We start from the raw sequence: 21819 nt of genomic DNA, 5'->3' as shown, positions 1-21819 counted from the left end.
ATGTCCGTAGCTTGGAATCCACAGCAATCAATAAGGATTTTCTTAATGAAGAAGGTACGGTCAACAGGTGCATCTCCTTCCTGATCTTTCATCACCACCCGAATGGTGTTACACACTCCCTGGCCTGAAGCTCCAGAATTGGTTACAGCCGTTTTACTCAAAACCGACCTGGAGCAGGATCAAAGGCCACTGATCATGGTTTCTTCCCCTGCCAGGTAAGTATCCAGCATTGTTTTTTTTCCCCGAAAATATACTTTATTCACTGCGGCACAGTGGCGCAGTGGTTAGCACCGCAGCCTCATAGCTCCAGCGACCCGGGTTCAGTTCTGAATACTGCCTGTGCAGAGTTTGCAAGTTCTCCCTGTGACCGCGTGGGTTTTCGTCGGGTGCTCCGGTTTCCTCCCACAGTCAAAGACTTGCAGGTTGACAGGTAAATTGGCCATTGTAAATTGCCCCTAGTGTAGGTAGGTGGTAGGAAGATTGAGGGGATATGGTAGGGAATATGGGATTAATGTTCTCCTTCTTCTTCTTCGGCCTCCTTGTCTCAAGAGACAATGGGTAAGCACCTGGAGGTGGTCAGTGGTTTGTGGAGCAGCACCTGGAGTGGCTATAAAGGCCAATTCTAGAGTGACAGACTCTTCCACAGGCGCTGCAGATAAAATTGGTTGTCGAGGCTGTTACACAGTTGGCTCTCCCCTTGCGCTTCTGTCTTTTTTCCTGCCAACAGCTAAGTCTCTTTGACTCGCCACAATTTAGCCCCGCCTTTATGGCTGCCCGCCAGCTCTGGCGATTGCTGGCAACTGACTCCCACGACTTGTGATCAATGTCACAGGACTTCATGTCGCGTTTGCAGACGTCTTTAAAGCGGAGACATGGACGGCCAGTGGGTCTGATACCAGTGATGAGCTCACTGTACAATGTGTCTTTGGGGATCCTGCCATCTTCCATGTGGCTCACATGGCCAAGCCATCTCAAGCGCCGCTGGCTCAATAGGGTGTATAAGCTGGGTATGTTGGCCGCCTCAAGGACTTCTGTGTTGGAGATGCGGTCCTGCCACCTGATGCCAAGTATTCTCCGGAGGCAGTGAAGATGGAATGAATTGAGACGTTGCTCTTGGCTGACATACGTTGTCCAGGCCTCGCTGCCGTAGAGCAAGGTACTGAGGACACAGGCTTGATACACTCGGACTTTTGTGTTCCGTGTCAGTGCACCATTTTCCCACACTCTCTTGGCCAGTCTGGACATAGCAGTGGAAGCCTTTCCCATGCGCTTGTTGATTTTTGCATCGAGAGACAGGTTACTGGTGATAGTTGAGCCTAGGTAGGTGAACTCTTGAACCACTTCCAGAGCGTGGTTGCCGACATTGATGGATGGAGCATTTCTGACGTCCTTTCCCATAATGTTCGTTTTCTTGAGGCTGATAGTTAGGCCAAATTCGTTGCAGGCATCCGCAAACCTGTCGATGAGACTCTGCAGGCACTCTTCAGTGTGAGATGTTAATGCAGCATCGTCAGCAAAGAGGACCTGATGAGGACTTTCCGTACTTTGGTCTTCGCTATTAGATGGGCAAGGTTGAACAACCTGCCCCCTGATCTTGTGTGGAGGAAAATTCCTTCTTCTGAAGACTTGAATGCATGAGAGAGCAGCAGGGAGAAGAAAATCCCAAAGAGCGTGGGTGCGAGAACACAGCCCTGTTTCACGCCACTCGGGATAGGAAAGGGGTCTGATGAGGCACCGCTATGCTGAATTGTGCCTTTCATATTGTCATGGAATGAGGTGATGATACTTAGTAGCTTTGGTGGACATCCGACCTTTTCTAGTAGTCTGAAGAAACCACGTCTGCTGACGAGGTCAAAGGCTTTGGTGAGATCTATGAAAGCAATGTAGAGGGGCATCTGTTGTTCACTGCATTTCTCCTGTAGCTGACAAAGGGAGAACAGCATGTCAATGGTGGATCTCTCTGCTCGAAAGCCACACTGTGCCTCAGGGTAGACGCGCTCGGCCAGCTTCTGGAGCCTGTTTAAAGCAACTCGAGCGAAGACTTTCCCCACTATGCTGAGCAGGGAGATTCCACGGTAGTTGTTGCAGTCACCGCGGTCACCCTTGTTCTTATAGAGGGTGATGATATTGGCATCGCGCATGTCCTGTGATACTGCTCCCTCATCCCAGCACAGGCAAAGCAGTTCGTAGAGTGCTGAGAGTATAGCAGGCTTGGCACTCTTAATTATTTCAGGGGTAATGCCGTCCTTCCCAGGGGCTTTTCTGCTGGCTAGAGAATCAATGGCATCGCTGACTTCCGATTTTGTTGGCTGTACGTCCAGCTCATCCATGACTGGCAGAGACTGGGCTGCATTGAGGGCGGTCTCAGTGACAACATTTTCCCTGGAGTACAGTTCTAGGTAGTGCTCCACCCAGTGGTCCATTGCTTGAGTTGGGCAGTGATTGTGTCCCCTGATTTAGATTTGAGGGGGGCGATCTTCTTGATGGTTGGCCCAAAAGCTCTCTTAATGCCATCATACATTCCTCTGATGTTTCCGGTGTCAGAGGCCAGCTGAATATGTCTGCGTAGGTGTTGCCAGTAGTCATTTGCGCAGCGCCTGGCTGTTCTTTGTGCAGCGCTTCTGGCTGCTTTCAGTGCTACGAATGCTAACACGCTGGGGGCTTTCTTGTAGTTCAGCAGTGCAATGTGCTTAGCAGCTATGACAGGTTCCAGCTCTTCAAAGTGAGATTGAAACCAGTCTACATTCCGCTTCACATGTTTGCCATAGGTGGTCATTGCTGAGTCATAGATGGCGTCTCTGATGTGGTCCCACTTGTTCTCTGCATCCCCTGTAGGAGTGTTTTGAAGGGCTTTTTCAAGTGAATTTAGAAACCTATGTAACAGCTGTGGATGAGAGATTCTGCTGGTGTTGATGCGCGGGCGGCCCTTCTGCTTGGAGTGATGCAGCTTCTTTGGTTTGAGTCTAACCTTGTTGCACACCAGGGAGTGGTCGGTGTCGCTGTCCGCACTGTGGAAGCTGCGTGTGATTTGAATGCTGTTTAAAGAGGCTCGCCTTGTGACGATGAGGTCCAGCTGGTGCCAACGACGTGATCTTGGGTGCCTCCAAGAAACCTGGTGACAGGGTTTAGTGTGAAAGAACGAGTTGGTGATGCAGAGGTTATGATAGGTACACAACTCAAGAATATGGGATTAATGTAGGATTAGTATAAATGGGTGGTTGTTGGTCGGCACAGACTCAGTGGGCCAAAGGGCCTGTTTCAGTGCTGTATCTCTCTATGTCTCTAAGACGGTCAGCTACTCGTTGCATTGAACTGGGGCGTTCACGTTGATCGAACGGAGCATTGTTGTAAATTACATCTGCTACGAGGAGGCGACCGCCCACTATCTCCTTAGCGTAGCATTGGTGGCCATCCTTTCAGCTGCCTGGGCCTCAAGCTCTGAAATTATCTCCCGAAACCTTTCTTCCTCACTTTTCTCATTTTAGTGGCTCCTTAAAACCTACCTCTTTGGTCATCTGACCTAATAATTCCTTATGTGGCTCGGTGTCATTTTATTTTATAACGTTCCAGTGAAGTGCCTTGGGATATTTTATTAGATGCAATTTGTTGCTATTACCTCCCCAGGGCCACCTCACAATGCCAGGATGATTGAAGTCAGGGCCGGGCCAATGGGAAGAGTGGGGCGGGGATGGAGGACCGAGCGGGCGGTTGGTCCTCCAACCAATCAGAGACAATGAAGGGGCGGGGCTTGAGGCACAGAGTGGGCGGGGCTGAGCCCGGATCCCCCTCATTGGCTGAAGCTCTGCATCATTTTGAAACCTGATTTCTCTCAAACTCCAGGAGAAAACTGGCCCTTTCAATTGTGGCTTTAAACAGATGAAACCTTGTGGGTGTGGAGCAAACATTTCAACATTTGCTATTGAAATGGGTTCATTCAAGACAGACAGCAGGGATTGTTTGAGGGAATAACACAGTGTAAGAAAGCAAATGCAGTGTCCATTGTGTAGATGGATTGTCAATAGGTGTTTGATAAGGTACCGTACAGGAGGCTTGTTGATAAAATTAAGACTCACGGTATTGGTGGACCAGTTCATTTTATCTGGAGTTTGTAATATGTGATGGACAGAGACAGTGCTGCTGGAGCCCAGCGCGCAGGCGCGGGGGGGGGGGGAATGGACTGTATCTGGAGCATGCGCAGTGTTACTTTGATCTGAACTGTGCTAAGTGCTGGAGATACTTCTGCAGCGGGTGAGAGTCGGCGGGGCGCAGGGGAGGCTTCAGAAATACCTGGTGTAGGCCGCAAGCCCCGAATAAGAACCTCCAGGTCCCGCGTTTGCAGCTCCGGGGCTTTTTCCCGGGAACAGACCGAAGGATAACGGTCGCAGTTCTGATGAAAGGTCACTGGTGTCTGTCCTGAATTTCTACCCTGCACTGACAGTGATGACTTATTCAAATCCTTTTACAGGGTATTGGACGGGGGGGATTTGCAGACAATTTTATTCTCACTCTGCACACAGGGGGTTTCTCACCATCTCTCCTGAAGGTGCTGGTAAGTACCGGGGTTACTGTCTACACACCACTGAATTGTACCAGAAATGATGTCAAATTGTTGAACTCAGTGTTGAGTCTGGAAGACTGAAGTGCCACATTGAAAGATGAGCTGCTGTTCCTCCAGCTTCTGTGAAGCTTCATGAGAACAGTGGAGGAGACTGAGGGCAGAGTGGGAGGGGAACAGAAGCTCAGGGTTTTGCTTGCGAACTGAAAGGATGTTTCCACAATGTGGTTTATATCAGACAGGAGGAGATTGGTGTCAGTGACTGTGGGGTTGGTTTATATCAGACAGTGGGAGATTGGTGTCAGTGACTGTGGGGTTGGTTTATATCAGACAGTGGGAGATTGGTGTCAGTGACTGTGGGGTTGGTTTATATCAGACAGTGGGAGATTGGTGTCAGTGACTGTGGGGTTGGTTTATATCAGACAGTGGGAGATTGGTGTCAGTGACTGTGGGGTTGGTTTATATCAGACAGTGGGAGATTGGTGTCAGTGACTGTGGGGTTGGTTTATATCAGACAGTGGGAGATTGGTGTCAGTGACTGTGGGGTTGGTTTATATCAGACAGGAGGAGATTGGTGTCAGTGACTGTGGGGTTGGTTTATATCAGACAGTGGGAGATTGGTGTCAGTGACTGTGGGGTTGGTTTATATCAGACAGTGGGAGATTGGTGTCAGTGACTGTGGGGTTGGTTTATATCAGACAGTGGGAGATTGGTGTCAGTGACTGTGGGATTGGTTTATATCAGACAGGAGATTGGTGTCAGTGACTGTGGGGTTGGTTTATATCAGACAGGAGATTGGTGTCAGTGACTGTGGGGTTGGTTTATATCAGACAGGAGATTGGTGTCAGTGACTGTGGGGTTGGTTTATATCAGACAGGGGGAGATTGGTGTCAGTGACTGTGGGGTTGGTTTATATCAGACAGGGGGAGATTGGTGTCAGTGACTGTGGGGTTGGTTTATATCAGACAGGGGGAGATTGGTGTCTGACTGTGGGGTTGGTTTATATCAGACAGGGGGAGATTGGTGTCAGTGACTGTGGGGTTGGTTTATATCAGACAGTGGGAGATTGGTGTCAGTGACTGTGGGATTGGTTTATATCAGACAGGAGGAGATTGGTGTCAGTGACTGTGAGGTTGGGTTTATATCAGACGGTGGAGAGAATGTTTCCACTTGTGGGACAATCCAAACTTAGCAGCAATAAATACAAATTATTTGTAATTCCAAAAGGAACGATCTCTTTACTCAGAGTGGGTAGAATGTGGAACTCGGTATCACAGGAAACACTTGAGGCAAATGGTTTAGATGCTTTCAAACAGAAACTAGACATGAACATCAGAGCAAAGGGAATAAGAAAGATATCTTGAAAGAGTGAGATGATGTAGACGGAATGGGAGGAGACGCATGTAGGGTATAAACACCAGCAAAGTCAAGCTGGGCTGAATGAATATGCAACGAAAAATGGCCAATGTAATCATAAGTAAACCTCTTTTACAGTGTATTAGAAGGGGAGGATTTACAGACGGGAAGCTCAAACCAAACATTGTGTCAAGATCCGTCAGTCACTCAGTTCATTAGGACCTGAATATCATCGGCCTTTGAATGTGGAAGGAGAAATGTTTGTCTGTTCTGTCTGTAGGAAAAGATTTTAAACATCAGTGTGACTGGAAAAGCACCGAGACACACACACCCGAGAGAGAGTGTTCCAGTGCACTGACTGTGGAAAGAGCTTTCACCAGTTACACAGCCTGAAGAAACATCGCACCATTATCAGTGGCGAGAAACTGTGTTCTGTGAGTGGACGAGGCTTCAACTGATCATCCAATCTGGAGAGACTCAAAGACACCCGCACCACGGAGAAACCGTGGAAATGTGGGGACTGTGGGAAGAGTTTCAATTACCCGTCCGAGCTGGAAACTCATCGACGCAGTCACACTGGGGAGAGGCCGTTCACCTGCTCCGTGTGTGGGAAGGGATTCACTCAGTCATCCACCCTCTATACACACCAGCGAGTTCATACTGGAGAGAGGCCGTTCATCTGCCTTGAGTGCGGGAAGGGATTTAATGCTTTATCAACCCTCCGGCATCATAAGCGGGTTCACTCTGATAAGAGACCGTTTAAATGTTCTGACTGTGAGAAGAGCTTCAAAAGCACCAAGTATCTACTGGCACACCAACGCACTCACACTGGGGAGAGGCCGTTCACTTGCTCCGTGTGTGGGAAGGGATTCACACAGTCAGCCCACCTCCTGAGACACCAACTTGTTCACTCTGATAACAGACCTTTTCAATGTTTTGATTGTGAGAAGCGTTTTAAAATTAAAAAGGGTTTACTGAACCATCAACGCACTCACACCGGGGAGAGACCGTTCACCTGCTCCGTGTGTGGGAAGGGATTCATTCATTCCTCCAGCCTCTGTACACATCAGCGAGTTCACACTGGTGAGAGGCCAGTCATCTGCCTTGATGGTGGGAAGGCATTTAATGTTTTATCAAAGCTCCATTCGCACCAGCAGGTTCACTCTGATAAGAGACCCTTTAAATGTTCTTACTGTGAGAAGAGATTTAAACGCAAAAAGAATCTGCAGAAACACCAAGGTACTCACACTGGGGAGAGGCGGTTCACCTGCTCTGAGTGTGGTCAGGAATTCATTGATTCATCTGAGCTTCTGATACATCAGCGAATTCACTCAGGGGAGTGATCGTTCACCTGCTCCGTGTGTGGGAAGGGATCCACTCAATCAAGCAACCTGAGACACCAGCGTGTTCACAAGTGACTGCAGGGATTGGATTCTGCTGTTAATCACATCCAGAACTGAATCTTCACTGGAAACCTGCTTCCAGTTGGGTTTCCACAGGGCTCAGCACTAGGCTGCTTGCTTTTCATGGTATACATCAATGATTTAGACTGAAATGTAGGGGTCATGATTAAGAAGTTTGAAGATGATACAAACATTTATTGTGTTGTTGATAGTGTAGAAGGCGGCTGTAGGCTGCAGGAAAATATCAATGGACTGGTAAGGTAGGCAGAAAAGAGGCAAATGGAATTCATCCCAGATGAGTTAGTGCATTTGGGGAAGGCTAACAAGGCAAGGGAATGTAGTATTACTGGTAGAATACTGAAGTGTAGAGGAACAGAGAGACCTTGGAGTGGATGTCCACAATCCATGATGGTAGCAGGACAGGTAGATCAGGCGGTTAAGAATGCTAGTGGGATACCTTCCTTTCTTAGCATTTTCTGTTGATGAAAGGTCACAGACCTGAAACGTTAACTGTTTCTCTCTCCACAGATGCTGTCAGACCTGCTGCATTTTCTGTTTTTATTACGATCAGGGAGGTTATGCTAGACCTGAATAAAACACGAGTTAGACCACTGCTTATAGTTCTGGTCACTGCAATACAGGTTGGGTGTGATTGCGCCAGAGAGGGTACAGAGGAGATTTATGAAGATGTTGCCAGGACTGGAGAAGTTTAGCTATGGGGAAAGATTGGATCAGCTGGGGTTGTTTTCTTTGGAATTGAGGAGGCTGAGGGGGAGATTTAATTGAGCTGAATAAAATTATGCGGGGCCTAGTTTGAGTGGATAGGAAAGACCTGTTCCTTATCAGAGAGGTTAATAACCAGGGGACATAGATTTAAAGTAATTGGCAGAAGGATTAGAGGGGAGTGGAGAAATCATTTCACCCAGAGGGTGGTGGGGGTCTGGAACTCACTGCCTGAATAGGTGGTAGAGGCAGAAAACCCTCATCACATTTAAAAAAAAACTCTTGAAAATGCAGTTGACGTGCTGTAACCTACAGGACGACAGACCAAGAGCTGGAAAGTGGGATTAGGCTGGATAGGTCTTTTTCGGCTGACCCAGACACGATGGGCTGAATGGCCTCCTGTGCTATAAATTTTCTAGGTTTCTGTTCTGATAGTTGGGGTTTGTTTCTGCTGATGTTAACTTCTCTAACGGGGCTGGAGGTTAATATTCTGGATAGATGTCAAATAAATCAGCTTTGTTTTAAATACATTGTTGTAGATTTTTGTCTTTCCCACCTGAGTGTTTAACACCGCCTGGCTGGAGCTCAGAAAGGACAATCTGGGGGGAGGATCGTACGGCAGGAACAGAACTTCAGCCTGGACACAGTCATTCAGGGTCACACTGAGAGGGACAAACAGCACTTTGGTCTTTCTCGTCTCTTTTCACTGACAGCAAAGTCCCCGTGTGGGTTAATCCTGAGGCCTGTATGAAATGTGTCCCAGCCGCTCTCTTCCATGGTTCAGAGCTCCTGGGCACGGAACAGAAGGCTCCTTTACAACTGTGTTTAGAGTCAGGAAGAACAATGGTGAATGCTGGAAATGTGCTGTCAAATCAGAGACTGGTGTAAAACTGTGATCTGTTTCTGACTGAAAGTGAAACGGCAGGTTTAAATTTCCAGTCTGAAAGTGCCTGTGGTAATTGTTCTACGGAGATTTAACATGTTTGTGCAACAGTCCTGAGTCCATCATTGTAATACAGCTGTTAACTCATTTAAAATCAACCTGGCTAAAATAAATAAAGCGTGCATGAAAATAGCAGACAGAGGAGTTTACAGGATCCTGTTTACTGATGGGACAATTACACAAGAGACATTTGATCTCCAGATAATGAAGAACCTGCAGTGTGTTTCCAGGAATTCCATGGTTTATTGGTGTGTGCATGTTAGACACCAGGATAACTAAAAATAAATGACCCGGAACATCCATGAGGGTGCAATCCCACAATTACTCTGGGATCACTCCCACTGTGAAAGTCCACCACTGACCCTGAAGGTTGTAGGTCCAGGGAGTGGGGCCTCCAGGAGTGGACTGTAAGAAAGCTGAAAGGTAACCAGACAGGAAATATCCATTGAGTCTCATTGTAAAATTAATTAAATAATGAAAATGATACGAGTGTTAATTTGGCTTTATGTCACCTCCCAGTGGGACTGTCCTGTCCTGTCGGTGCTGGGTCAGGTCCTGTCCAGCTCCACCAGCCCCAGTAACAATGGGCCATCTTGACAGTCATGTGCGAGAAAGACAATCCCGAATCTGATTTGCTCCAAATTAAGTTTCGTGTTTCCAGGAATTGCCTGTTTTATTGATGTGTGTGTGTGTGTGGGAGGGTTATCATTGCAATGACAACACACACCGTGTCCATCATTGATCTCCCTAGACTTACCATCGTCTCACAGTCAGGGTCATGTATCGATGAAGGGGAGGTTGTTGTCCTATCTGGACAATCCTGAATACCCTTGCTCCACAACTGTCAGGAATATAAGGTCCCGGTATTGTGAGAGGAGTCTCAGGGAATCAGTCTTGGTGATCCTGTAAAATAGAGGAACACCTGAGCAGGAGGAGGCTATTCAGCCCCTCCAGCCTGTTCCGCTATTCAGTTACTTCGTGACTGATCTGTATCTCAACTACGTTTACCCGGTTTGGATCCAATTCCTTTAATGACTTAACACAACAAAAAAAACAATCTCAACTTTTCGAAATTCACTCTGTCTCACACGGTCAGTCTATCGCTTTCTCCCTCGCTGTCTCCGTCTGTCTCTCTGTCCATCTTGTTGTCTCATTTTCTATTACACTGACATTGATTCTCCACTTCAGACAAGGTAGCTGCTACTCCAAAGTTAACCCAAACATCATCTCCTGGCATGTAAATAGTAAATGGGTAGTAAGAGGTGGGGTGGGGTCTACTGGGGACAACAAGGATAAATATATGCTTCGAGGCACAGGGCAAGGCTAAAATACCTGAGTACTTTCTATCAGTGTTTACTGAAGAGGAGGATGCTCTCAGTAGAAGTGGAGACAGGCAATAGATAGAGTAAAAATTGAAAGAGAGGAGGTAATGGAAAGGCTGGATATGCTGAGGGTAGATAGGTTTTCTGGTCTGGATGGCTTGCATTCCAGGTTGCTGAAGGACATGGGTGGAGATAGAGGACGGGTTTGTGTAATCTTCCATTCTTCCCTGTATACGGGGGAGGTACCAGAGGATTGGAGAGTGGCAAATGTGACACCTTTATTCAAGAAAGGGTGTAAGTGCAGTTAGTTTAACATCAGTAGTGATAAGATTTTAGGAACAATAATCAGATAAAAATCGACAGGAACTTGGAGAGGTTTGAGTTAATTAAGGATAGCCAACATGGATTTATAAAAGGCAGATCATGCTTGACTAATCTAATTGAATTTTGATGCATTAATGGAAGATTGATGAACTGAATGCAGTGGATGTTGTTTATATGGATTTTAAATAAGCGTTTGATAAAGTACCACATAAAAGGCTGGTTAACAAAACTGAGGCTCATTGAATAGGAGGGTCAGTGTCCAGTTGGATAAAAAATTGGCCTCAAGGACAGAAAACATGGTGTCATAGCCAATGGTTGTTTTTCAGACTGGAGGATGGTAGACAGTGGTGTTCCTCAAGGGTCAGTGCTGGACCACTTTTTTGCGATATATATATGACTTGGATCTTGGAATAGAGAGCAGAACTTCAAAATTTGCTTATGATACCAAACTTACAAACTGTCTGAAACAAGACATAGATAGGCTGGCAGAATGGGCAGACAAGTGGCTGATGGAATGCAATGCAGACAAGTGTGAGATGATGCATTTTTGCAAAAGGAATAGGGTGAGACAATATCAACTTAATGGCTCCAAAGTGTGCAGGAACAGAGGGACCTGGGGATGCATGTGCATCAGTCTTTGAAGCTAGCAGCACATATTGAGAGAGTCGTTAGCAAAGCATATGGGATCTTGGACTTTATAAATAGAGACATTGAGTACAAAGCAGGTAAATTATGCTGAAATTTTATAAACCTCTGGTTAGGCCACAACTGGAGTATTGCATCCAGTTCTGGTCAACACAAAATGAGGAGGGGCACTCAAGAAGGTATGGGGAGCTGGGACTTGTCCATGAGAGTAAATGAACTGAAACAAGCTAAAGTTAGAAAGGAGAAAAGGCCCAATAAATGGAGCAGTAGGTAACAGAACATCTTGGAGAAATTAAGGATTAACACAGTGAGCATTTGAAAAAAATATATCATTTCACCACGATGACCATGATCCCCCTTATGCTGGTCCCCTCACTCCAGTTTGCTCCAATCAGTCAATTTCAGATAACTAGAAGCCCCCCGTTCTGTATTTCTCTTTTTGAAATGAATTGTACAAACACCAGGGTCCCAGACGAGACCCCTGTAGAATTCTTCTATTTTCTATTAACAAACCACTTCTAACTTCCAGTTGGTCAGTTTGACATTAAAGGAAAACCAGTTCAATTTGATATTTGATTGTAACCATTTTACAACTATACACCACGCCAATAATCAACAGAAAAAGAACATCTTACATTAAAAACATTCAATTTCAGTTCAGTGGGTTCTGATTCTCACTTTACAAGCTGGAAGTGGCATCAGTGATGGGGTTATAAAAATACCCAGCTTATTTCCAGAGTGCAGTCTGAGACTCGGGCCTGGAGTTTCCTCTCGTCAGCACAATCTCACTTCCATCCAAGTCTACACAATGTTTTAAGCTTCGTTAATAGTTTGTGCCCAGACTGCACGTCTCTCTGTGTGGAAATGCCAGGTCTGGATGTGGTGTACAGGGCAGTTCAACTACTGCTGGATACAACTGCAACATTATTACCTTTAAAGCAACCACATCTTGTGCAATGAGGACATTGATCTGTGTCTAATTATTTCAGTCAAGTTCCAGATACAATCCTCCAGTCCTCATGGAAGGCCACACTGTTATACACCTAATGATATCCAGAATGCTGAAACCAACATGAGAAAAAGCACAAAGATAAAATGAGTGCAAGCTCAGTTGAATATCAGAAACATTTTCAATATTAAATTCTGATGATTTTCAGTGTTTATTTTGGCCACTTTGGAGTTTACTCAAATATATCAGTTTTTCTTTAACAAAACCACAGGATACTTGGTGAAAAGCAGAAAACCCCAAGAATCACCTCAACCTTGTAATTCTCTTAATCACAGGCAAGGCCATCTCTGCTCACTTCCTTGTATTCCTCATCACTCACAATCTCCTTCCATCTGTGTCCACCCTGGAAAAAACACTCCCCAAGTCACTTATAACTGCTCTTTCAAACACTCAACTGTCTCACCATTGGCCGTCCATTTGTCAAAATACTTCTGTAACTGGCGATCTGCTCAATCACTCCCTCAACCTCTGATGCTTTTTTCCTCAGTAAAACCCTGACTCTCTCCCACCCTTGTCACTCCTTCATCTCTTCCTCAAGTCTAAGGAACTCACATTTGAACATATCTGGCCCACGACTGGTTTAGCCATTCATTACCAGCACCACACATCAAGCTCTATCTGGCCTGGCTCTCCTCAGCCAAAACTGCTCACTATTTCAGGATCATTCCTGAAAGCAAAGATAACCCCAGCTTCATTTCTCCATCACCGTCTCCTTAAACCTCTCTCACCTGAACTCAAACAAGTGTAAGGTGCTCATGGAATTCTTTGTCACTAACACTGAGACCATCCATTCAGCTGCATCCTCCTCTTCTCCACCAAGTCAAACACCCCCCGAGGTTCCCTCTTCCCTCACTCTGAACCTGTGTCTTTGTCTAGTTTCTTCCCATCAGGTCCTTGCCAAGCTCATCTTATCCATGAGACCCACCTCCTCCTCTCACCCCCATTCCCACTAAACTGATCAACCAACGTCCCTTCCTGGCCCTCGTGCTAACTGATCTTGTAAACAATTCCCTTTCCTCAAATATTTCCTGCTCCTTTTTAAAACTATCACTCACCTCCTCAAAACCCCCACCCTCAAGCTCTCTGACCTTGTAAACTACCATCTCATCTTCAACCTCTCATTCCTCTCCAAAGTCACTGAATGTCTTTATTCCTCCCAAATCTGTTCCCACCTTTCCCGTAACTCCATGTTTGAACCTTTCCAATCAGGTTTCCATCCCTACCACAGCACTAAAACAGCTCGAATCCATGCCACAAAGGACATCCTCTGTGACTGTGGGACACTATCCCTCATCATACTTCCTGACCTCCCAGTCAACCACACCATCCTCCAACACCTCTCTCCACTGTCCAGCTGAGTGGGACTGACCTCACTTGGCTCCACTCAGATCTATCCAATCAGAGCCAAAGAGTCTCTAGCAATGGCTTCTCTTCTCAACCCGTTACCTTTGGAGTCTCCCAAGGATCTATCGATGACCCCTTCTATCCCTCATCTATCTGCTGTTCCTTGGTGCCATCATCCAAAGTCATGACATCAGGTTCCACAGGGACACTGATGACACCCATCTCTACCTCACCACCACCTCTCTTGACCCTTCCAGTGATTCAGTGTTGTCAGCCTGCTTGTCTATTCTAATGCTCTTCTGACTGACCTCCACCCTGCTTAAACTTGAGCTCATCCAAATTCTGCTGCATTTTACCCCAACCATCACAAACTCCCACTCATCCATCACTACTGAGCTCACTGACCTACAATGGCTCTAGGTCCACTAATGCCTCCAGTTTAAAATTCTCAACTCGGGTTCAAATCCCTTCAAGGCCTCACCCCTCCCTATATCTGTAACCTCCTCCAGGCGTACAACCCTCAGAGAACTCTGCATTCCTCCAACTCTGGCCTCTTACACATCCCTCACTCTCTCTGTCCCATTGGCTGTGCCTTCAGTCATCAGCCTTAAACTCTGGAATTCTCTCCTTATACCTCTCTACCAGTCCACATCTCTCCTCCTTCAAGACCCTCCTAAAAACCTGCATCTTTGACCAAGCTTTTAGTCAGCCCTCCTAATATACCCTTGTTTCGCTCAGTGTCAATTATTGTCTGACTTGTCAGTTTAAGCTTCTGAAATGCACCCTGGGACACTTTCCTATCTTAAAGGTGCAATGCAGATGACAGTTGTTTGTAAAATCACATTGCAACAGACTGGGGAAGCTGGTATTAAAAATAATATCTGGGTACACGGAGTTAGGTTGCAGATCAGCCATGATCTCATTGAATGGCAGAACAGGCTCGAGGGACTAAATGGCCGACTCCTGTTCGCATGTCCCGAATAAACTTGGACTCAAACACATCTGATGAATGGAAAGTCATGGGAGACCTGGGGAGAACATACAAATTAGGAGCAGGAGTAGGCCACTCGGCCCCTCAAGCCAGCTCTGCCATTCAATAAGTTCATGGCTGAACTGATTACTCCACATTTCCACCTACCCCCGATATCCTTCCACCCCCTTGCTTATTAAGAATCTATCTACCTCTGCCTTAAAAATATATAAAGACTCTGCTTCCACTGCCCTTTGAGGAAGAGAATTCCAAAGACTCACGACCCTAAGAGAAAATTTTTTCCTCAAATCTGTATTAAAATGGCGACCCCTTATTTTTAAAAAGTGACCCCTAATTCTAGATTCTCCCACAAGGGGAAACATCCTTTCCACATCCACCCTGTCAAGACCCCTCAGGATCTTATATGTTTCAACCAAGTCGCCTCTAAATTCCAGTGGATACAAGCCTAGCCTGTCCAATCTTTCCTCATAAGACAGCCCACCCATTCCAGGTATTAGTCTGGTAAATCTTCTCTGTACTGCCTCCAACGTATTTGTATCCTTCCTTAAATAAAGGAGACCAGTACTGTACACAGTACTCCAGATGTGGTCTCATCAATGCCCTGTATATCTGAAGCATAACCTCCCTACTTTTGTATTCAATTCCCCTCGTGATAAAGGATAACAAAACGATTAGCTTTCCTAATTACGTGCTGTACCTGCACACTAACCTTTTGTGATGCATGCACTAGGACACCCAGATCCCTCTGCATCTCAGAGCTCTGCAATCTCTCACCATTTAGATAATATGCTTCTTTTTTATTCTTCCTTCCAAAGTGGACAATTTCATACTTTCCCACATTATACTCCATTTGCCAGGTCTTTGCCCACTCACCTTTGCCTTTCTATATACTTTTGTAGCCCCCTTTAGTGCTTTTCACAAGTTAATTTCCTATCTATCTTTGTGTCATCTGCAAATTTAGCAACCATACCTTCAGTCCCTTCATCCAAGTCATTTCTATAAACTGTAAAAAGTTGAGGCCCCAGCCAACCAGAAAATGACCCATTTATGCCTACTCTCTGTTTCCTGTTAGCTAGCCAATCTTCTATCCATGCAAATATGTTACCCCCTACACCATAAGCTTTTATTTTCTGCAACATTTGATGTGACACCTTATCAAATGCCTTCTGGAAATCTAAGTACAATACATCCACCGGTTCCCCTTTATCCACAGCACATGTAACTCCCTCAAAGAACTCCAATAAATTGGTTAAACATGATTTCCCTTTTACAAAACCATGTTGACTCTGCCTGATTACCTTGAATTTTTCGAAATGCCCTGCCATAAAGTCTTTAAAGTAGCTTCTAACATTTTCCCTAAGACGAATGTTAAGCTAACTGGCCTGTAGTTCCCTGCTTTCTGTCTCCCTTTTTGAATACAGGAGTTACATTCGCTATTTTCCAATCTAACGGAACCTTCCTCGAATCTAAGGAATTTTGGAAAATTAAAACTAATGCATCAACTATCTCACTAGCCACTTATTTTAACACCCGAGGATGGAATCCATCAGGACCCGGGGACTTGTCAGCCCGCAGCTCCAACAATTTATTCAGTACCACTTCCCTGGTGATTGTAATTTTCCTGAGTTCCTCCCTCCCTTTCATTTCCTGACTTACAGCTAATTCTGGGATATTACTTGTATCCTCAATAGTGAAGACCGATACAAAATACCTGTTCAATTCATCTGACATCTCCTTATTATCCATCATTAATTCCCCCAGACTCACTTTCTATAGGACCAACACTCACTTTGTTAACTCTTTCTTTTTAAAATATCTACGGAAACTCTTACTATCTGTCTTTCTATTTCTAGCTAGCTTTCTCTTGTACTCTAATTTTACCTACCTTTTTCAATCTTTTCATCATTCTTTGCTGTTTTTATATTCTGTCCAATCTTCTGACCTGCCTCCCATCTTTGCGCCATTATAGGCTTTTTCTTTAAGTTTGATACTATCTTTAACTGTTTTAGTTAACCATGGATGGCAGGTCCCACCCTTGGAAATTGTCTTTCTCATTGAAATGTATCTATTCTGTGTATTCTGAAATATCCCCTGAAATGTCTGTCATTGCTTCTCTATTAACCAATCCCTTAACCTAATTTGCCAATTCACTTTAGCTAGCTCCGCTTTCATGCCCTCATAATTGCCCTTATTTAAGTTTAAAATACTAGTCTTGGATCCACTCTTCTCTCCCTCAAACTGAATGTAAAATTCAATCACATTACGATCGCTTCTACCTAGAGATGTTCTAACTATGAGGTCATTAATTAATCCTATCCCATTGCACAATACCAGGTCTAGAAGAGCCTGCTCTCTGATTGGCTCCAGAACGTATTGTTCCAAGAAATTATCCCAAAAGCATTCTATGTACTCCTCATCTAGGCTACCTCTGCCCCTCTGATTTTTCCAGTCTATGTGTAGGTTAAAATCCCCCATAATTATCGCTATACCTTTCTGACAAGCTGCCATTATTTTTTCCTTTATACCTTGTCCTAAACTTTGGTTAATGTTAGGTGGCCTGTACATCACTCCCACACGGGACTTCTTGCCCTTATGATTTCTTATCTCTACCCAAACTGCTTCTACATCCTGGTTTCGTGAACTTAGGTCATCTCTCTCTATTGCGCTAATACCATCATTAATTAACAGAGCGACCCCTCCACCTTTTCCTAGCTTCCTGTCCTTCTAAAATGCCATGTACCCTTCAATATTCAGATCCCAATCTATGTCGTCCTGCAGCCATGGCTAGCAGATCATACATATTTATTTCTATTTGCGCTCTCAGTTCATCTGTTTGTTTCGAATGCTACATGCATTCAGATACAGAGCCTTTAGTTTTGTCCTTTTATTATTTTTGTAACCTCTCGTGCAACAGGAAATCAGCACTTGAGCAGAGTTACAGAGTGGGGAGAAAATACAGAAGAGCTGAAGTGGGTCATTCAGCCCATCAAGCCTGATGCACCATTCAATTAGATCAGTGTAGTCCAAAATACAGCCTGTGGGCCAGGGTCCAGCCCGCCTAAAGTTTCCATCCGGCCCATGGGTGTAAACTGTACCCGGGGCCTTTCCTCATCCTCCCCAGGGGGCTGCAGTTCTGAGCTTTGGACAGATTTGGGGTTTTCCAGCGACTTTTTTAAAAACTCCAAATCTGTCCAAATTTCAGAAACTGCTGTTCCCGATGTCAGGATCGGTCAGTCGTGAAACTGACTTGAGGCTGTCAGAGTGAGACAGAGAAGAGGGGGGCAGAGAGAGAGAGGGAGGGAAAGGGGGACAGACAGAGAGAGACAGAGACAGAGACAGAGACAGAGACAGAGAGAGAGAGAGAGAGAGAGAGAGATCAAAGTCACTCCTGACAGAATGACATCCATCCAGAAGACGCCACATCTCTGCAACAAGTGTATGAGCAAACACGGACTACTTCTGCAAGCAAAAAAATGCCAGGTATCTCACTAAATCAGTGTCCAACATAGTGACCAGAAAGTAAATCAATAAATTAGTCTTCTCATTTAAAGCTTCTTCACAAAAATGCATCTTTGTTCTTTAGATTAATAGTAAAATAAATCTGAATGCCTTTATCTTTCCAAAATTGTCTCACCGGTCCCCAATGTAAGACAAAAATAGTAATGAGGCCCTCCCCCAAGCAAAAATGTTGGACAACGGTGAATTAGATCCTGATGATCAATTAATTATCAACAGAAACAAACCCCAACTATCAGCATGAACATGGTTCAGTCCTGGATGTGATGAACAGAATCCAACACCTGCAGTCACTTGTGAACTCGCTGGTGTCTCAGCAGGTGGGATAACTGAGTGAATCCCTTCCTACACATGGAGCAGGTGAACGGCTTCTCCCCAGTGTGAACTCGCTGGTGTGTCCGAAGGTTGGATGATTGATAAAATCCCTTCCCACACATGGAGCAGGTGAATGGCCGCTCCCCAGTGTGAATTTGCTGATGTCTCAGAAGGTTGGATGATCGATTAAATCCCTTCCTACACACGGAGCAGGTGAACGGCCTTTCTCCAGTATGAACTCGCTGGTGTGTCAGCAGGAGGGATGAATTAACAAATCCCTTCTCACATACAGAGCAGGTGAATGGCCTGTCTCCAGTGTGAACTCGCTGGTGTGTCAAAAGGTTGGATGAAGTCGTGAATCCCTTCTCACAAACAGAGCAGGTGAATGGCCTCTCCCCAGTGTGAACCCGCTGATGTGTCAGCAGGTGGGATGACTGAGTGAATCCCTTCTCACACACAGAGCAGGTGAATGGCCTCTCACCAGTGTGAACTCGCTGGTGGGTCAGCAGGTTGCATGACTGAGTGAATCCCTTCTCACACACGGAGCAGGTGAACGGCCTCTCATCATTGTGACCCTGCTGATGAGTTTCCAGCTTCGACAGAAAACTGAATCCTTTCCCACATTCCCTCATATTTCCATAGTTTCTCCGTGGCGTGATTGTCTTTATGTCTCTCCAGGTTGAATGATCAGTTGAAGCCTCGACCAAACACAGAATGCGTGTGCGGTTTCTCCCCACTGTGAATGGTGCGATGTGTAACTGTTTAAAGCTCTTTCCACAGTCAGTGCACTGGAACACTCTCGCTCGGGTGTGTGTGTCTTGGTGCTTTTCCAGTCACACTGATGTTTGAAATCTTTTCCCAATGACAAAATAAACAAACATTTCTCCTTCCACATTCAAAGGCCGCTGATATTCAGGTCCTGATGAATTGAGTGACTGTCAGATCTTGACGTGATCTTCGGTTTGAGTTTGAATCTACAAATCCTCCCCTTTAATACCCTGTAAAAGGAGTTTACAATAGTTATCACTGTCAGTAAGGATAGAAATTCTGAACAGACAATTCTAGTTTCTATGGAACATTTTTCCTCTCTTGTTCCCTCAAAGCTGTAAATCCCTGTTCCCCACACTCTCCCTCCTCCCTGTACTGAAATCCAAACCCATCCCACCATCTGCACCATTTCTTTCCTCCACTGCCAGTTTTCTCCCTCCCTCTACTCCGGCTGGGTTCATGTTCTCCAGCCTGTGTGCAGAGTGAGAATCAAATCAATGAGTCAATGATTTTCTCACCTGGTCACTGGGAGCCTGAAGCCCCGCCCACACTGTGTCGTCACCAAGACCGCGCATGCGCTCAGCTCCTCGCTCAAACAAGATGGCGGCTGTTAAACTGGGCCTGTTCGGGAAAAAGCCCCGGGACTGCAAAAGCGGGACCTGGAGGTTCTTATTCAGGGCTTGCGGCCTACATCAGGTGTTTCTGAAGTCCACCCGCCGGCTCCATTCGTTCCCTGCGCCCGGCCGACTCTCACTCACTGCCAAAGCGTCTCCAAAGCTCGCACAGCACTGATCAAAATGCAGTTGGTTAACAGCAACCTGAAGCCTCGCAGACTCATTGTTCCGTCCCAGGACGGCCGCGCATGCGCCCTGCTGCACATTGCCACCAATAAAGATGGCGGCCGTCTGTCACCGGGAAAAGCCCCGCAGGCCATGCACGTGACACCCAATGAGCCAATAGTTTGCTCTCTCGGGAGCAGTTGGCCACAGGGACTTGAAGCCCCGCCCACTCAATGTGGCGGCCGTTCACCTGGGTCTGTTACCGGCAGAAGCCCCGCACGGTGCACACCCGGGAACATTCAACTTATTAACCGGGGTTTGCGGCGCCTCCCCGCCCGCAGATGCGACTCACAAGCTCCTCCCCATCGCGCCAATGGAATATATTAATTGATTTGATGTGAAATAGTTTATTTTATAAATTAAATCCTGTTTCTCTCATTGTATTTCCCAACTCAGATTCCTCTGAGCCCCTGAACTCCCTCTGACAGGGTCATGTTGCCCAGAGCTGATTGATTGTCCTGGGAAGCAACAGGAAGAAGCTCAGAGGCCGGAGGGCCAAGGGAGCAGCGGCTTCTGGAAGCAATCGCGGCCTTTGAGTCAGTGTGAACCCCTGGCAAACTATTTATCCTTTCAAAGTGAAACCATGTTTCTTTTATCAACAAAACAATTTTAACAAACATGGAAAGAGGGAAATGAATGACCTTTAAATACCTGGTCTACTTGGCATTCAAGTGTCTGAAACTCAGAATAGGAATTTCAGGAAAACAAAATACTGATCTGTGGACATTCGCTCCAAGGTCCCTCACTTCCTCTATATCTCTCTACATTCTCCCATTAATCGTGTATTCCTTTGCCTTGTTTGACCTCCCCAAATGCATCACCTCTCAATTCTCCCGGTTGAATTCCATTTGCCACTTTTCTGCCCATCTGACCAGACCATCAATATCTTCCTGTAGCCTACTATTAATTGGTTAGACAGGGTGGACATTTTAGATTATTAGGACATTGGGACTGGCTTTGAGGAAGATGGGACCTGCACAGGCCGGACGGGTTGCACCTGAACAGAGCCAGGACTGAGTTCCTTGCGGGATATTTTGCTGGTGCTTTTGGGGAGGGTTTAAACTAGTTTTGCAGGGGGATGGAGACCTGAGGGTAAACTCAGTTGGGACAAGGAAACAAAGGCTAGAAAATAGAGTTTGGCAGTGCTCAAGGGTATTTACTTCAATGCAAGGAGTATAGCAAATAAAGCAGATGAGCTGAGGGCACATGATAGTATGATATAGTTCTTACAGAAACATGGCTTAAGGAGGGACAGGAATGGCAGCTCAACGTTCCTGTTTACAGGATTTTCAGACGCGATAGGGAGGGGGAGTTGCAATTTTGGTCAAAGAAACAATTACAGTTGTGGGGAGTTACCGGGGGAGTAGATTTAAGGTGATTGGTAGAAGGATTAGAGGTGACATGTGGGGGCAACATTTTCATCCAGAGGGTGGTGGGTGTCTGGGATTCGCTGCCAGGAATGGTGGAATGGAGGCAGAAACCCTCAATTCTTTTGAAAGGTACCTGGACATGTACCTAAGGTGCTGTAACCTGCGGGGCTATGGACCAGGTGTTGGAAGGTGGGACTAGTTTGGGTGGATAGTCAGAGGGAGATAGAAGAGCAGATATGTAGGAAAATCTCTGAGAAGTGCAGAAACAATAAGGCACTAATAGAAGATTTTAACTACCTATATTAATTGGGATAGTTTTAGTGTGAAAGTAATTGAGGGAGCAGAAGTTTTTAAGTTGCATTCAGGAGAACTTTTTTGGCCAGTATGTAGCAAGTC

The 21819-nt window shown here is 45.8% G+C and overlaps 2 protein-coding genes across 5 annotated transcripts; one reads left to right on the top strand and one right to left on the bottom strand.

The window, feature by feature from the left end:
* On the top strand, positions 1 to 7254 carry LOC137348618 (oocyte zinc finger protein XlCOF6-like). The gene is made up of 2 exons (XM_068013897.1): positions 1 to 54; positions 6385 to 7254. The coding sequence occupies exons 1-2, from the start codon at positions 1 to 3 to the stop codon at positions 7252 to 7254; spliced, it is 924 nt and encodes a 307-aa protein (XP_067869998.1).
* Positions 7255 to 9015: 1761 nt separating this feature from the next.
* LOC137349047 (zinc finger protein 239-like) lies at positions 9016 to 20071 on the bottom strand. 4 transcript variants are annotated; one of them, XM_068014328.1, is made up of 3 exons: positions 19733 to 20071; positions 18416 to 19444; positions 9016 to 12332 (listed from the first exon to the last, which is right to left on the bottom strand). In XM_068014328.1, the coding sequence occupies exon 2, from the start codon at positions 19076 to 19078 to the stop codon at positions 18422 to 18424; it is 657 nt and encodes a 218-aa protein (XP_067870429.1). In that variant the 5' UTR covers positions 19079 to 19444; positions 19733 to 20071; the 3' UTR covers positions 9016 to 12332; positions 18416 to 18421. The 4 variants fall into 4 exon arrangements, 3 of the variants coding, with proteins under 3 accessions (XP_067870429.1, XP_067870427.1, XP_067870428.1); XR_010969214.1 differs by having other exon boundaries at positions 9018 to 12332; positions 18359 to 19444; XM_068014326.1 differs by having other exon boundaries at positions 9040 to 19444.
* Between the last annotated feature and the right edge of the window lie 1748 nt (positions 20072 to 21819).

Source organism: Heterodontus francisci, chromosome 34 (genome assembly GCF_036365525.1).
Source record: "Heterodontus francisci isolate sHetFra1 chromosome 34, sHetFra1.hap1, whole genome shotgun sequence".
NCBI lineage: Eukaryota > Metazoa > Chordata > Chondrichthyes > Heterodontiformes > Heterodontidae > Heterodontus > Heterodontus francisci.
The sequence above is the reverse complement of the archived record's forward strand: the minus strand, read 5'-3'. Positions and strand labels throughout refer to the sequence as shown.